At 36.2% G+C, this 17,971-nt stretch overlaps 1 protein-coding gene across 3 annotated transcripts in view; it reads left to right on the top strand.

The window, feature by feature from the left end:
- Positions 1-16,437, top strand: part of PPP4R3A (protein phosphatase 4 regulatory subunit 3A) — a 45,125-nt gene extending 28,688 nt beyond the window's left edge. For 2 of the 3 annotated variants that reach the window (XM_081289356.1, XM_081289358.1), the window contains 11 exons: positions 2-79; positions 162-278; positions 831-986; positions 3,376-3,507; positions 3,609-3,711; positions 5,096-5,254; positions 10,394-10,563; positions 11,429-11,571; positions 12,779-12,969; positions 13,419-13,645; positions 15,709-16,437. In XM_081289356.1, coding sequence (XP_081145482.1) covers positions 2-79; positions 162-278; positions 831-986; positions 3,376-3,507; positions 3,609-3,711; positions 5,096-5,254; positions 10,394-10,563; positions 11,429-11,571; positions 12,779-12,969; positions 13,419-13,645; positions 15,709-15,819 — 1,587 coding nt within the window. In that variant the 3' untranslated portion in view covers positions 15,820-16,437. The remainder of the gene's footprint in view (position 1; positions 80-161; positions 279-830; positions 987-3,375; positions 3,508-3,608; positions 3,712-5,095; positions 5,255-10,393; positions 10,564-11,428; positions 11,572-12,778; positions 12,970-13,418; positions 13,646-15,708) is intronic. The other variant, XM_081289357.1, reaches the window with a different exon arrangement.
- Positions 16,438-17,971: the final 1,534 nt, after the last annotated feature.

The following is a 17,971-nucleotide window of genomic DNA, read 5'->3' as shown; positions in this document are numbered from 1 at the left end:
GGAAGATGAAAAATTTCTGACAGATTTGTTTGCACAACTAACAGATGAAGCAACAGATGAGGAAAAAAGACAGGAATTGGTAAGAAATTAGATATTAAGAAAGGCATAAAATAGAACAACAAACCATTTTTATGTTCATTTACCGTTTATCCTGATTTCAGGTTAACTTTTTAAAAGAATTTTGTGCGTTTTCTCAAACGCTACAACCTCAAAACAGAGATGCTTTTTTCAAGACTTTGTCAAACATGGGCATATTACCAGCTTTAGAAGTCATCCTTGTAAGTTTGTTTCTCTTCTCTTCGTTTTAAATGACTTATTTTTTTTTAACCACGAAAGTCATATTATGTAACGTAGGTATTTTAATATAGCTGGTATTAGGGGCTGGAGATAAAGCTCAGTGATAGAGTGCCTGCCTAGTATGCATGAGGCCCTGGGTTCTAGCCCCAAAGGGGGCGAGGGTTGGGGTAGCACATACCCACACAAATATATGTGCCAGTATTTAATATTAGCTGTGTATTTCATAAAGAAGCAGTGAAATTCTAGTATTGAAATCTTATACTGTATTAAAAGAAAGCTCGATTAAAAGAATTTTCCATAGTTTTAGTAATAATTTCTTTCATTAGATGAAATATTGAAATAGGCAAACAGGAGCAAGTAGGTTAGAAGGTATAATTTTATCCATAGAATAAGAGGTTTTACATTCAACAGAATTTTAGACCTTTTTTATATTGCAGTGTTTTGTTATAATTTGTTCAAAGTTTTAGACATTCATATAATCGTAAGTTCCATGTTTTTATAATTTTAGTAGAAGAAGTGTTCTTTCTCTGTAGGGTATGGATGATACACAGGTGCGAAGTGCTGCTACTGATATATTCTCATACTTGGTTGAATATAATCCATCCATGGTACGAGAGTTTGTCATGCAGGAGGCACAACAGAATGATGATGTAAGTAAGAAGTTAACAGAGCAAAAAATAACCAGCAAGGTAAATATTATTTGCGCGCATAGTAAGTATTTGTACATAGGAGGCTATAGCTGTGTTTATTAATCATTTTTAAGAGTTAAGTTATTGCTCTTTGGGGGAAGTACAGCTGTAATGTCAGATGGCTTTATTCTTTCCCTAAATTGGCTCCTATCTTAGTTTATAAATTTGTTGTCTTTCAACAGTTGTTAATGTTCAGTTTAAGTTTCTTTAAAATTTTTTGAGACTAATTTTTCTTCTTAACTCTGAAGTTAACTTCTGTATTATTTTATTGAAATCATTTAATCAGTTAATTATTCTTCTGTAGGAAGAATTATGAGTAACTCCCCTAGGAAACATTGGCTTCTAGAGTAGATTCTCAGAATCATTAAGAAAGAACAAACAAGGGCTGGGATTGTGGCTCAGCAGTAGAGTGCTCGCCTAGCACGGGCGGGACCCAGGTTCGATCCTCAGCACCACATAAAAATAAATGCAATGTGTTATGTCCATCTACACCCCCCAAAAAAATGTTAAAAAAAAAAAAAAAAGAAAGAACAGACAAAACATAGTCCCTTGAAAAGTATTTAGGGAACTGTTTATTGCCTAATCATAAACAACAAGCTACGTCTTGTTCAGACGCACACATAAACTTAGGATTTGAGAGAAATTATAAAACAGCTAAGAGAGTATATTCTGGTAATATGAAGGACACTTACAGATTTTATGATGTATCATGTATATGGGAGCTGTAAATATGTGTGCTCCTCTTTATTTTCAGATAACCAGTGATTTCTGAGTTTTCCTCCTTACTCCATAAAATTTTATAGATAACTTTTTACTTAAGAATAGACTATGCCGAACCAAGTATAGTGGCGTACGCCTATAATCCCAACAACTTGGGAGGCTGAGGCAGGGGGATTGCAAGTTCAAGGCCTGCCTCACAATTTAGCAAGACCCTAAGCTGCTTAATGAGACACTGTTTTAAAATTAAAAGGACTAGGGGCCTGTTGTGGCTCAGAAGTAGAGCGCTCACCTAGCATGTATGAGGCACTGGGTTCAATCCTCAGCATAAAGTAAAATAAAGATATTGTGCACACCTATAACTAAAAAATAAAAGGACTGGGGATGTAGCTCAGTGGTAAAGCACCTTGGGTTCAGTCCCCAGGACCAGAAAAAAAGAATAAACTAAGCTGGTCTGCCCTCTAGTTCTTGAGGGAGGGAGGAAGACGACATCCCCTTAGAAAATAAATCTCTGCACAATTCTACCCTGTTGTGTTTCTTATAATTTAAGAAGATAGCCCTTGTTACTGTTTGGAAAGATTCTACTTAATGTGATGTGATGTCAAAATGAAGTGAAATGGCTAGTAACATCTATATTTAAGGTTTATTTTTAAATTGTACCAGGGTAGTTACAGAAAAATACCAGTTTGAACTATTGAATTTAAGTCTCATTTTTCCTTTATGAAATAGTCCTGAGAACAAATATGTCTGTATAACTGAAAATGGGGCTGTTCTTGTTGACCATGTAACCTACCAGATGAATCACATTTTAGTACTTCACTCCCGTTTTCTTTTTTCTTTTTTCTTCTTCAGGACTCTGGATTGAAACCAGGAGTGCTTTATCACTTATTTATGCCCTCTGCTCTTTATTTGAGACAGGGTATCACTAAGTTGTTCAGGCTAGCCTCAAACCTTACTGTCCTCTGCATCAGCTCCCCACATAGCTGGGATTACAGACCTGGGCCTTTTTGATTTTCACTCTTGATCACCATTTCCATATTTTGTCAACATTTTCTCCGTCCTTGTTCACTCTACAATTACATATATAGGCAGAAGTAGGGAATTCTCTCACTGAATCCCTCTCAATTTTATTTACTCTATAGCCAGGAATACCAGTCATAATTGGGCCTCAGGAAAGGCAGCAGTCTATTTTCTTTGACATTTGGAATCTGAATAATACATTTGTTGTTTTGTGCACTGTAATGCTATAATTGCATTTCCCTCAATTTCAAGTATTCAGGTGCCACCTATTTTCCTAAATGTGTTTTAAAGGGAAACTTTTTTAAAATTTCCATAAATGGAGAAGAAATATATCATTTATCAAAAATAGAATGACTCTGTATTAAAATAAATGTAGTAAATAAGTATTTTCATTAGTAAAGTTAATGTAAAGCCCATGAGTTTGCTGCATTTTATCAGAGAGGCATACAGATCTACTGACACCAAACTGAAACTTTGTCTTTGTTCCACACTTTGGAGCACTGCAGTATGTCCTAGTAAAGAAGTGAGGCAGTTACTGCATTTTGTTTGTATTAGCATGATAGCTTGAACTCACTGATGCTATAGTGTCTTAATATGTGCTTTTCCCATTCTCTGTTTAATGAGTGATCCTTATGTGTATTTTTCTCACCAGGATATTTTGCTCATCAACCTCATTATAGAACATATGATTTGTGATACAGATCCTGAACTTGGAGGAGCAGTCCAACTTATGGGCCTGCTTCGAACTTTAGTTGACCCAGAGAACATGCTAGCCACTGCCAATGTAAGCCATGGGCATTTTTCCTCTTTCATAGCTAGCATGTTGTTTATTGCTGCTGGGAACCAGTGCAGTTAAAGTTCATGAAAGTGTTTTTGATTCCTTAGAAAACAGAAAAGACTGAATTTCTTGGTTTCTTCTACAAGCACTGTATGCATGTTCTCACTGCTCCCTTACTAGCAAATACAACAGAAGACAAGCCTAGTAAAGGTAAGATAATACAGGTTGGTAGTTAAGTTCTCTCTTCTTGAATTCTTTTTTTTTTTTTTTTTAAGAGAGAGTGAGAGAGGAGAGAGAGAGAATTTTTAATATTTATTTTTGAGTTCTCGGCGGACACAACATCTTTGTTGGTATGTGGTGCTGAGGATCGAACCCGGGCCGCACACATGCCAGGCGAGCGCGCTACCGCTTGAGCCACATCCCCAGCCCCTCTCTTCTTGAATTCTGAGACTCAAAGTTGGTGTTAAGTAATAGTCTTTATTTTGAGGTAGTGGGAGAGGAATGAAGGCATGGGCAGCTGGCATACCTCAAAAGAACAGTAATAGTCTTTAAAAGTTCAAACATTAGGGTAACATAGAGGTCTAATATATTTTCAAGAGTTATTTAAGAAATTTGTTTTTTAAAATCCTGTTAATAAAAAGATAACAGAAGTATACAAAAAAAGAGAGAAGGTTTTAAAATAAATTTTTTTTCAGTGATGTTTGTATTTAGTTTGTATAAGCACAGGTGAAATATAAAGAAGGCAGTAGCTATGAACAGTTTGTTATTTGTACTCCAGGTGTCTAGAAAGAGCTATGTTTCTGCTCAATATGACTTTTTAGTTTTACATTTTATTTCTCAGGGCTTTAGCTTATGTGTGTATTTTTAAAAATGCCACATTTAAAAGTAGTTTTAGGGTCTTCACTGGGAAATTCCTTATTGAAGCTCTGAAAACAACACTTTTTTCATCGAATTCAGAGTGTTATATTTATTTTAAAACACAAGAGGGCTGGGCTTGTGGCTCAGCGGTAGAGTGCTTGCCTAGCATGTGTGAGGCACTGGGTTTGATTCTCAGCACCACCTATAAAAAAAATGAATAAAATAAAGGTCCATCAACATCTAAGAAAAAAAGCCCCCTCTTTCCTTTAGGGGAAAACACACACACACACACACACACACACACACACACAACTTAAGAGAAAAATACATGTAAATTTGAAATGGGAATATTTTTTTCCTATTTTATTCATATTGGATAAAGCTTGGACCTCTTTCCAAACACATATTCTCAATTCATCCAGCATTTATTAAAACCCTATATTGAAGGCACTTTGCTAATATCTATGGGGACTAAGCGGGAGGAATGAAAACAGTGAGTAAAATGTTCTCAGAGGCTTCCTGCTTGGCGAGTAATAAAGATAAGCCAATAATTACCTTTCAGTGTGGACTCATTGTGTGTACTAAAGTAAACACAAAGCACACTGAAATCTTGGGAGCAAGATAAAATGATTACACCAAAGATGAGATGGTATCTAGCAGAACCTCCTGTGCTATGTGTACATCTTTGGGGCGTGAGATTGTGTGTATAAGTAAAATTGTATTTTGTTTATTTCAGATGATTTTCAAACTGCACAGTTGTTGGCACTTGTATTGGAATTGTTAACATTCTGTGTGGAACACCATACCTATCACATAAAGAACTACATTATCAACAAAGACATCCTTCGCAGAGTGCTAGTGCTTATGGCCTCCAAACATGCTTTCCTGGCATTATGTAAGTGTTGCTTCTCATAGACGTACTTACTATCTTTGAATATTATTGTGTTGTTGCTATCTTTGGATCTTACTACCTAAAAAGAAAAGTTTGGTGACTATAGGTCAGGGGACCTAAGCTCTGCACTGTCTCTGTATGCTGATTATATATAGTTTTGCCATATTGTACATATATGGCAAAGGGATTAGAGTATATGTACAAATTATAGTAAAATTATACCATTTTGTTATTAAAACAGTCCCTTTGATCATTTTACCTCAACTTTTGGGCAAATCTAGCCCATGGCCTGTTTTTGTACAACCTGAAAACTGAAAAATGGTTTTGATATTTCTGAAGAGTGGTTTAAAAAAACAAAAATAAATTTGCCACAGAGGCCATACGTGGCCCACAATGCTAGAGATAATGTACCATGTGACCTGTATGAAAAAAGTTTGCATACGCTTTGAGAGCAACAACAGATAGTCTTTCCCCATCCTTGCTGGAGATTGAGCTAAGGGCTCTCACACAGAGCTCTCACACACCTATCCAAGACAACAGATAGTCTTTTAACAATATTATTCTTAGTTATATGTAACTTGACCCTAGTTTGTTGCAATAAACCATTTCTTAATTGGAAACAGTTTGATCCAGAATGTTCTTATCATTTAGTAGCCATATTTATTAGGTAATGAGCTTCCATATTTAAACTGTCCTTATAGAAGTGGGCACACCAGGTGCTGGGGGTGTGGCTTAGTAGTAGAGTGCTTGCCTAGCACCTTCGAAGCTAAAAAGAAGTGGGCAGACAAAGTTTAGAGGGAGCCTGGAAGCTCAGTAAGAGATATCTGCTGGTAACTAACTTTTGCCTTTTTAGTTTTTAAAGGTAAGTTGGAGTGTTTTGTATATTTAAGATATCATTGAAAAATGTCTTTAAAAATTCTATCAAGGTGACAGTTATCATTTATTGACTTAAATTTTTTACATTACTCTCTACATGTACTGAAAATACATGTGGTCAGAGCATATTTTCTTTGTCCAAGTTGTGAATATTTGGTTCAATTACTTTCTGGTAAAATATCCAGGATCACATCTTTAATGTTACTTCAGTGGTCTTTTTCAGCCTAAAGCAATGAGTAGCATCTGTGGCATTAACTTAGTCTTCTTTCCTTCCTTCCTTTTTTTGTAATAGGTATTAAACCTAGGGATGCTTAACCACTGAGCCACAACCCCAGCCCCTTTTGATATTTTATGTAGAGACAGGGTCTCACTGAGTTGCTTGGGGCCTTGCTAATTTGCTGAAGCTGACTTTGAACTTGTAGTCCTCCTGCCTCATCTCACAAACCGATGGGATTACAGGCGTGTGCCACTGCTCTGGCTTAATTTAGACTTTCTAAGGACAGCAAAAATAAAGTCATTATTTCTGTTCTGCCTTACTACTGCTTGTATCTATGAGCTCAGCACATATGGAATCAGACTTATTTTCCTAATAGATTTGTGAAGAAAAAGTGAGAGCACCAGGTTAGAGGGAGTTAATAACTCTGAATAGTTCTTTGTGTCAACGATAGAGGGTTTTATTTGGTGTGGGAAAGGGAGTTTGAACAGATAGGCAGAATGGAAAAACTGAATAAGTGTGTAAGTTTAAGTAGTGGTATTTCAACAAATATATTAAACACCTATGGCTATATTTAATTGATCCTAAGATGTTTATTTTTACACAGTTGTCTCTGAAATCAAGGTGAGTCTTAAAAATTAATGGTATAGCGACTATAATTGGTAGTTCTTTTGTTTCCTTAGCTTTAGGGGGAAAAAATAGTTTTTTGCAATCAGTGGCATCTTAGATTTGATTAAATACTCTATATATACCTGGCACTAAGAAAATGAAGACTAAGCTGTCAGTATAATCAGTTCATTAGGAGAAAGTCCTGTGAAAATCAAAATACCACTTAATAAGTACTAGATTGAGGTACCTTGGGAGCACCTCGATAATAACTGAAAATAAGTGCAAACTTATTTTCATTAGTGAAATAGAGCAGAATTCCACAAAGGAGGTGACTTTGCGTTTCTCTTGGCCAAGGGTGTGTGACATTCTTGGTTGAATATACAGTTAAGATGTTAAATGTGGGAAAGTGTGTTGTATTGTTGCCATAGGCAGGACATGCAAGTCCCCGGGAGAGTGGCAGCACATGCATCTGAAGAAAAAGGCCATCTTGTTATTTTGCTTGCATTGTTGTAATCTGTTGAACTGTGGAGAGGATCATTTACAAGTAAATGAAAGTTTATATTGTTGGAAACTGAGACAAAATCTCATGTTCTGTTTCTGTTGATATTTGATAAACTGAGTCAGGTCAGATCATCCTTAAGCCTAACTTTTCTCAAATGACTTCTCAGTGGACCTCTCTTCCCAGGGTTGAATATATGATTATCCTCTTAAAGAAGACACCAGTCCTTAGGAACAGCCCTTTGAAAGGACTGGTTTATGGTATTTTTTACCAAAGATTTCTAAGAACTGAATTATAAATTTGGGGAAATGTAAAATAATTGCTTCTGAGAAAAATGTACATTGAAATAAACATTAGGTACAATATTTGTTTAATAAAGAATTTTACGAATACTTAAGTTTACACATCTAAGTACAATACATAATAAGCAGTTTAATGTTCACAGTTTAGGGACTTCAGGAATATTTCATATCTGTTGCCTCTCAATTAGTATATCATATTTAAATCAACTAAGCAAGTATATATAGAGACCAGCAGTTCTTTCTAAACTCAGGCTAGATACTGTCTCCATTGGTCTATTTCCTTGGGCTTTTCAAGGCTCTTTGATCTTACATTGTAGTCCTGAGCTCATACTTTATGTTGTCTGGCCTTTTTGTTGTTTCTTTCTGTTTAAAATATGAAAACCTGTACAAGGAATAAAATTTTTAAAAGCTTATTGTTGTAGTTACGTATGAGGTAGGGAGTCTCAAACATGAAATCTCACCTTGTGTAAGATAAAGATAATTATTTTAAAAGAGATGATCAAAATTGAGCAGATTGAGTACAATCTACAGTTATGCTGACTTGGCCTACTCCAAAAACTATCTTCTTTTAGTGACTTGACTTTATAAAACTCGCTCAAAATTCTTTCTTTTTTCATTTATTTATTTTAGAGGCCATACTAGGAATTGAACCCAGGGGTGCTCTACTACTAAGCTATATCCTCAACCCTTTTTAATTTTCATTTTGAGACACAGTCTTGCCCGAGTTGACCTTGAACTTGCGATACTCCTGCCTCAGCATCCTGAATCACTGGGATTACAGGCATGCAACACTGTCTTTTTTTTTTTTTTTTCACTGATAAAGTTCTAAAAGAAACTTTGTTCAATAGCATAGAATAATGGTTGCATATTTTTTTAATATAGGTTTCCTTTGGGGGGATTGGTTTGAGTGGACAGTTACTAAGTGAGGGCAAATGGAAATAAGGACCAAAACAAAAGACCATCAGACCCTCCTTATTCACATCCACAGTGTCTGGGTAGAAGTGCTTTTTGAGGAGTGTCCGCATGCCCTGGTCCTAGTGAATTCCAGGAAGGGAAGAGTTTCTTTTCACCCACTTAGGAGCTGCATGCAGACCAGCGGAGTCAGTGAGTGTGTGTTTTGGTAGGACACAAGTCTCCACAAAGCCTGTGAAGTTGGAGTACCAATACTTAGGATAACAATAGCTCTTGCCTTCAATACTAAAAGCTTAAAATTTGGCCAATTAGCAGGCTCTAAGTATTGATTTTCATTTTATCAAAAGTGGAACTGCCTCACTAAGTTCCCTTTGTCAGTTAACATTTAGAAAAAGAAAAAAAATGAAATTCCTATTTTGGAAAATAAACCCTTGTTAAGTTTGACTTATCACCCAGAAAGATGCCTCTTATTGTTTAAAAATGTTTTCACCATGCTTATGTTTTAAAAAATATTTAGTAGTTTAAAAAATACAATGCAGTTATTCTATATAACTATTTGAAACTCCCTGCCCAGAGTGTTTCTTTAGAAAGATACACTCTTAAGTTGAATTGTTAAGGCAGTTTATAATCAACTGTACCTAATTGGGCATTCACTTGTGGACCTCTTTTCTGCCAACTGAAGAAAAATTGAGCTGCTTTACTCCTCTGCCTTCCCACCCAGAAACCGTGTCAGCATGGTTGCCTGGCTACCTGCTCATGAAGGACTTGATTAATAACAAATTGGCAATTTAACGAGCCACTTCCATGATCTCCAAAGAAACCAAAATACAAACACAATATTTAATCTTGCCAACCGAAGACGATGTGACTGCATGAAGTGAGTATGCTTTTTTGAACTGTTTACAATAACTGGGGCATTAACTTACTGATAATTCCACATAGGTAAAGAGGGCTTTGTTGAAGTCTAGCTGTCTGAGTATATTTGGATCTTGACGAATGGCGACTTAAGTAACTCCCCATACCTCAAGATGTAAATATACCTTTTCATCTGTAAGTTAAAGCCTAATTAATTGTAAAAAGGAAAACTAGGAAAAAAAAAGTTAAAAAGCATACTCGCAATAAGCCTAGAGGACCACATTTTAAACTACATCCTCTAAATTTATTTCTAAACTATGGAAGGCAAATTCTGGGTCATGCAGATTTTTGTGGGTTTATAGCCATTCTGCGACCACATCCACAACTAAATCAATGTAAATCCATGAACTTGATGCAAAATAATAAAAAAAGAGTGTCCAAAGTTATTGAAGATCAAATTATCATACAGTGGATTGCCCTAATAAAACAATTGTTTTTCTGTTGTCTTAAAATTTTATATATACTCTTGAGAATTTTTTTCATTTTAACTGTTACGGTAGATTAAATCATTTGTCTTAGCTATTATTTCAGACATACATTACATTTTGGTCATTAGTAACAGGTTTATTTCCAGAATTTTTCTGGCTTTCTAAGACTTGTGTTCTATGATGACATACACTACTTTTAGAATATGTTTTCTGATAACACCTTTAAAAAATCCTTATCTTTAGGTTCACGTTTCTGGAAGTGCTAACATATCAGTGTGCACGAAGAATTACTGGTATTTGTTAAATGGGTTTTATTGTGTTGTTTCGGTAAGTCTAAAATGTGGAAGAGTGGTATGTGACTTAAACAATAATACTTCTGTGTTTCAGGTGCCCTTCGTTTTAAGAGAAAGATTATTGGATTAAAAGATGAGTTTTATAACCGCTACATAATGAAAAGTTTTTTGTTTGAACCTGTAGTCAAAGCCTTTCTCAACAATGGATCCCGCTACAATCTGATGAATTCTGCCATAATAGAAATGTTTGAATTTATTAGAGTGGTAGGTTTTGTTTTTTTTTTAATCAGAATTTTAGTTTTAATTGTATGAGATAATTGACTATGCATTACTAATATTTTGGTTTGGAATTATTATACTTGGAAATAATTTTTTAAAAGAAAAACCATTATCAAAAGCCAACGAGAGATTCAGTTCAAATCAATAATATCTAACCTGATCTCTTAGCAGTCTTTATAGGATGGTTGAAAACTGATAGCAGTGTCATGAAGATCATTTAAGAAAATAAAACCACAAATACGCACTCAAATGTTTTTCTTGACTCTCACGTGTATTTAAAGGACAATATCATAACACACTCTTCCTGATTTTTTAATCTAGTGATGCTCAACATCATTGTGCAGTATTATCTGTGCTATGTTCTTAGAATTGTGGTAAAATGTTTGTAACATAAAATATGCCATCCTATTTCTAAATGTATAATATGTTGACATTAAGAATAAGAACATTCATGTTATCATGCAACCCTCACCACCAGTCATCTAGAAATTTTTTGTGGTGTAGCTCAGTGGTAGAGTGCTCACCTAGCATGCACCAGGTCCCCTAGTTTATATCCCCAACACAAAAAATTAGTAGTAAAGTACATATGCTCCAACTTACAGCATCAGAAGTAGTGTGGGCCCTGGCATCTGCTTAGAAAGACCCATGGATAGTTCTGAGGGATACCAAGAACTGGGGACTATGGAAGTAGCCAGTATGTTATTCCCATTTTCATTGATTACCTCTAGGGTTGTGTGATAATTTGTGAAATTGAACTATTTTGGAAATTTCATGAAATCACTACAGTAAAGTTTCATCTTGATAAAATGATACTTTTTATGATATATTTTATTGTAATTCTTTCCTGTAGGAAGATATAAAATCATTAACTGCTCATGTAATTGAAAATTATTGGAAAGCACTGGAAGACGTAGATTATGTACAGACATTTAAAGGATTAAAACTGAGATTTGAACAACAAAGAGAAAGGCAAGACAACCCTAAACTCGACAGGTAAATCAACACATATTTGAATTTTCTCTTTATTCATGAATAAGTTGTGTCACAGTGGCTCTTATTTATTTGATCTCATTTTACTGAAGGTGTAGGTAGTTGCTAGTGTGATTCGAAAACACCAACATATACTAATGTGGCAGGAAGGCCTCAGTTGTTCAAAATTAAACCAGAATATCTCATTTGTGTTGGGCACATTGGTGCACACCTGTAATCCCAGCAGCTCGGGAGGCTGAGGCAGGAGGATCATGAGTTCAAAGCCAGCCTCAGCAACAGTGAGGTACTAAGAAGCTCAGTGAGACACGCTGTCTCTAAATAAAATACTAAAAACGACTGGTGGTGTGGCTCTTAATTATTATGTTTTAAAAAATATTTTTTAGTTATACATGGATGCAGTATCTTTATTTTATTTACTTTCTTGTGATACTGAAAATTGAACCCAGTGCCTCACATGTGGGAGGCAAGCGCTTTACCACTGAGCCATATCCCGGCCACCTTATTATTAATGCCTAGATTTTAATTTATAATTTATAACATATTTTGTAACATGTAAATTATTACTATCAATTCCTAATGTTAGTATGTTTAATAATTGATTTACATCAGTGCTTTTTTATTTTAAAATTTTATTTATTGGGCTGGGGATGTGGCTCAAGTGGTAGTGCGCTCGCCTGGCGTGCGTACGGCCCGGGTTCGATCCTCAGCACCACATACAAAGATGTTGTGTCTGCCGAAAACTAAAAAATAAATATTTAAAAAATTCTCTCTGTCTCTCTCTTTAAAAAAAAATTTTTTTTTATTTATTTAGTGCTGAGAATTGAACTTTTTTAGTGCTGAGAATTGATACTTTTTCACTGAACTACGTCTCCAGTCCTCTTTATTTTGAGACTGGGTCTTGCTAAATTGCTGAGTCTGGCCTTGAATTTAGGATCCTCCTCCTTCCGGGGTCCCTGGGATTAAAGGCGTGTGCCCAGCTTGCAACCGTGCAGATTTGGTAGTGTGAAATTTGATTCCATTTGTTAAAATTGGATAGGGTGGGTCGTTTTTTAATCATATGTTTGGTAATATCTGATTTGCATCAGACTCTTCTGTGTTTGCTTATCTCCATTAACCTATTATAGCTATATCTAATTTTGAAGTACTTGAAGACCATCTTTAAAAAAAAAAAAATCCTGTGAGTATATTTACTTTTTCTCTTTACTCATAGCATGCGCTCCATTTTGAGGAATCATAGATACCGGCGAGATGCCAGAACACTAGAGGATGAGGAGGAGATGTGGTTCAACGCAGATGAAGATGACATAGAAGATGGAGAAGCTGTGGTGTCTCCATCTGACAAAGCTAAAAATGATGATGATATCATGGATCCAATTAGTAAATTCATGGAAAGGAAGAAATGTATGTTGAACAAATGGGCAAGGAAAAATAAAGGCTTTCTCACTCTAGGTCTATTCTTTATTTCTTGACCAAATAATGAGTATTTATGTTGAATATGTGGTGACAGTTTTTAAAGACTGTTGCTTTAGAGGGTGTAGCTGAATTCCTAGCACTGTTGTGAAGGTATAGACTAAGTTTTCTTAGTTTGAATCCGGTGAATAAGGGAGAGAGACATTATTTCAGGAGTGGTGAGAATAATGAATGTGATACTAAAAGCTTTCATTCCTTCTCCTTTGTAAAAACCCAGTGGATAATGATATTTAGTACGTTAGTGTCATTTTTAATCTGAACTTAAAAGTTGCTTCTCAGCAAAAAACGAGCTGGTTAATTATGTGTTATTGTCACCTATTGTGGGGAAATAAAAACAGAACTAGTGTGACTGACAACCCTGACCATATTCTCATTTTTAGTAAAAGAAAGTGAGGAAAAGGAGGTGCTTCTGAAAACGAATCTTTCTGGACGGCAGAGCCCAAGTTTCAAGCTTTCCTTGTCCAGCGGAACAAAGACTAACCTCACCAGCCAGTCATCTGCCACAAATCTGCCTGGTTCTCCAGGGTCCCCCGGATCCCCAGGATCTCCAGGCTCTCCTGGATCTGTCCCTAAGAATACATCTCAGACGGCAGCTATTACCACAAAGGTACCCTTTGGACTCCTGGACTTCCATTTTGCCTTTTCCTTCCTAGATTTAAGCTTTTATCCACAATTCTTCTTGAGACTCCCTTTGGTTGCCTCTTCCAGAACCATTTATCACTTGTGACTTACCACCACCTGGGATTTTTATATGTGCACACAGTACTACGGATCAAACCCAGAGGTGCTTCACCCCTGAGCTGTATCCCAGCTAACCCTAACCCTCCAACTGCTTTTTATCTTTTTGTGGAGGCGTGGTCTCATTAAATTGCCAAAGCTGATCTTTATTGGCAATTCTCAGCCTCCTAACTGGCTGAGATTATTGATGTATGTCACCATGCCTGGCAGCTGAACTTTTTTGGGAAGGGGAGGGACTGGGGGTTGAACTAAGGAACTGACCCATATCCCCAGCCCTATTTTGTACTTTATTTAGAGACAGGGTCCCACTGAGTTGCTAAGCACCTCGCCATTGCTGAGGTTGGCTTTGAACTTGTGATCCTGCTATCAACCTCCCAAGCCACTGGAATTACAGACATGCACCTGGTACCTGGCTGAATTTTTTATCTATTAGGATTTTTGAACATTTTCCTAGAACTAATGCAAAAGTCTGAATGTATTCTTATTTTGGTATTTTTCGTGTTAGAACTCTAGGTTCAGATTTGTTTGTCAATACATTTTCAAAATCTTCCAAATTTTAAATCATCATTTACTTGTTCAACTTTCCCAAGTTAGACCCAGGTAAAGATGGTGGGGAAAGATAATACAATAATGGTCCATTTAAAATTTTTTTCATATAAGAAAGCAAAATTTTTAACACCAAAAATGTAGAAAAGCCATAATCACAGAATACAACCAATTATTTTGTTTTGGTTGGTTGGTTTTGTTTTGCTACCAGGAGTTGAACCCAGGGATGCATAGCCACTGAGCCACATTCCCAGCCTTTTTTGTTATTTAATTATTATTATTATTATTATTATTATTATTATTATTATTATTATTATTATTTAGGTGTAGTTGGACACAATACCTTTATTTAATTTATTTTTATGCTGTGCTGAGGATCGAACCTAAGGCTTCGTACATGCTAAGCGAGCACTCTACTGCTGAGCTAAAACCCCATCCCCTAAATATTTTTATTTGAGACAGGGTCTTACCAAGTTGCTTAGGGCCTTGCTAAATTCCTGAGGCTGACCTTGAACTTGCCTTGGCTTTCTGAGCTGCTGAGATTATAGGCATGTGCCATCACACCCAGCCAACCAATTCTTCTAGATGACTTTTACAACTTTTATTTTTCTTTCAAGTTGTAGAATATGTTCATTATTAGACTAGGCATTAACAGACTCCAGTTTAGAATCTTTGATCTAAATCAGTGCCCATTCCCCAGTCTCTTTTCTTGCAAATGAGTAGGAGACCCCTAAGGACAGAGAAGTGAATCCAAGGCCTGCTGAAGTAAAGGGCATGGCTATGGGCAGAGTAGTGTACACTCTCCATGGCCATGTAAATAAAGTGAGCTATAGATGGTTTCTGGTGAAGGGGAGATACATTAGGTCTTGAGACCTTCCCTGCCTTTTTTTTGGGGGGGCGGGTACCAGAGGTTGAACTCAGGGACACTGACCTGCATCCGCAGCCCTATTTTGTATTGTATTTAGAGACAGGGCCTCATGTCTAAGCACTTTGCTTTTACTGAGGCTGGCTATGAATTTGTGATCCTCCTGCTTCAGCCTCCCAAGCTGCTGGGATTACAGGCATGCACCACTGTGCCCAGCAGAAAGACATTTTTAATTCAGTGATGTTTTTCTCCCTGGGTGATATGCTAGGATAATAAACTACTTAACTCTTTTGCTTTAATTTAGGTAACCTAAAAAATTTTTCTTATAAAGAAAAAAGCTCATGTTTATTATGGGAAATTTAGGAAATATATAAAAATAATGAATTTCAATCACACCAACCAGAAATAGCTATAGTTAATATGTTGAGGTAGGATCTGTACTTTCTTCAAACTTAAAACACAGGTATTTTTAAATTAGTGTTTTCTTTTCTGTTCTTCAAATAATCCTTGTTTCTGAACAGGGAGGCCTCGTGGGTCTGGTAGATTATCCTGATGATGATGAAGAGGATGAAGAGGATGAAGACAAGGAAGATACCCTACCATTGTCAAAGAAAGCAAAATTTGAGTCATAATAATGGCAACTGCCTGTGATCAGTACCTGTTGACAAACTGGGTCTCTACCCCTCCCCCCTACAAAGCCCGAAACACAGCGCAGTGGTCTCTTGTGAATGACTGACACGCTCAGCCTCGCACACTTGACTTCTGCTCATCAAGTGCCAATTCAATGGAGCAGGAGGAGGGGTAACCACACTTTTAGGGGAAAGACTTAAGCCTTTGCGCTCTCCAGCTTGGACCACACATTGCCCTTTTCTCAGGGAAGGAAATGGAAACAAAAAGCCAACAGGGCGGGGGTTTTGTAAGTGGAACTCTGGATTGACTGGTCAGTTGCTACAATCAGAACATGCTTTCTTGGACCATGTTTGAAACTCAGAAGAATGGGCCTTTCTGCCATCGTTCTTCACTAGTAAGAATGCCAGCAGTTTCTTTGTATAAAGAGACCTGCCTTTAAAATCATACATTCTGAACATTTTAGTCAAGCTACAACAGGTTTGGAAAACCTCTGTGGGGGAGGGGCAAATATAAAGTTTCCTCTTTTTTATCTGTTCCCTTTGCCCTTCAAACTGCAGATTTTTTTCCCCCCCTAAAGTGGGGATTTGTCCCTACTTGATTAAAGATTGAGTGGAATTCTAGATGTGGTCATTTGTGTCATAATTTTTTTTTAATTTCATTTTATTTTTGACCTTTTTTTCCTCCTCTGAGTGTATGCTTAGTTGTTGAATATATATATTTGGGACCATTAAACCTTTTTTTGATGTAATATAACCTAACGTTGTGCTGGTACCTGTTTTACCATGTGTACTTTTTGTTTTACATCACAGTTCTTAATTTGTTTAGAGTTTTATGAAAGATGGTATAGTTTTTATTGACAAAAGCAAAGTAATCTTACAACTATGTGCATACAAAAGCAATACTATTTTGTGACTAAATATTTTATATTAAAATTTACATCAGCAACTGTCTTGAGATTTCAGGGAAATAGAGTGGAATTTAAAACTTAAAACAGTTTTGTTAAACCTAGAGACATGAAATTAGTATTCCAAAGAGATTCTGAAATTTCATATCTTGGGGAAATGACGGTACATTAAATCAAAATTGAGGATGGATGATTTAAAAATAACATATTTGACTTTTGAATAATAAAAAGAAAAGAAGAGTAAGATAAATTGTATTAGTTGTATGTTTCTTTTTTCTTTTTCCTTTATTTATTTTAATAACTACTCCCTTTGGAATACCAGCTTAAGTTGTTGTAAGTGGTGGTTCCTAAATAAATATCTGAGGACCATCAGATAGAGAGAGTACTTTGTAAAGCAGTATTGGGCAGGGGCTAGGCACATGGCTTAGTGTGGAGCACTTGCCCAGCATTCATGAGGCCTTGGATTGCATCCCCAGCATCCTCTGAGGAAGCTCTGTTCTGAACAAGGAGATGGTGAGAGCCTGGCAGACTGCTTCAAACTGCAGGGCATGTTACATGTGATAGCAAATTTTCAAGGAAATTGAAATAAAAATCTCAATTCTACCTGCCCTTCTTTATTTAAAATGAAGAGCATAGAAGATATCATTTGCTTTAATCTTAACAAAACACTGTCTGCTTCTAGTTTAACTTCTCTTTTGCTTATTCCTCGGTAAATAACAAACATTGAAAGCATAATTAACTGTAAGAGAAGTTTATTTCTCTAAAGTATAAAGCTACTTTCAAGTCACAAAGTTTGGCTCTTTTTTTAATACTGTGTTTTAGTTGTAGTTGGACACAATACCTTTTAATTTTATGTGGTGCTGAGGATTGAACCCAGCGCCCCATACATGCTAAGCAAGCTTTCTACCACTGAGCCACAATCCCATCCCTACAAAGTTTGGCTCTTAATGATTGAAGTTCACTGACTTGTGAATAAAAAGAAACAATTGAGTGAATTGGGTTTTCCACTGTTACCTAGAAAGTTCCATATCGAGTAGCTGATTAATTTAAACTGACTCTTAAAACACTTGCTTTGGTATTCTGAGGATTCTTGAAGAGTGAAGTGTCACTTGCCTTCATAAATTGTGGTTTAGTGATCAAAAAATAGATGCTAACTCTTGACCTCCACAGTTAAAAGATGCCTTTTCACTGGTGGACTGTTATATTTCCCTTGTCATTAGCAATTACAGCTATTTAAACAAAAATGACAC

The sequence above is a fragment of the Spermophilus citellus genome, assembly GCF_964194105.1.
Source record: "Spermophilus citellus genome assembly, chromosome: 4".
In the NCBI taxonomy this organism is placed as follows: domain Eukaryota; kingdom Metazoa; phylum Chordata; class Mammalia; order Rodentia; family Sciuridae; genus Spermophilus; species Spermophilus citellus.
Note: the sequence above shows the minus strand (reverse complement) of the source record. Positions and strands in the feature narration are given on the sequence as shown.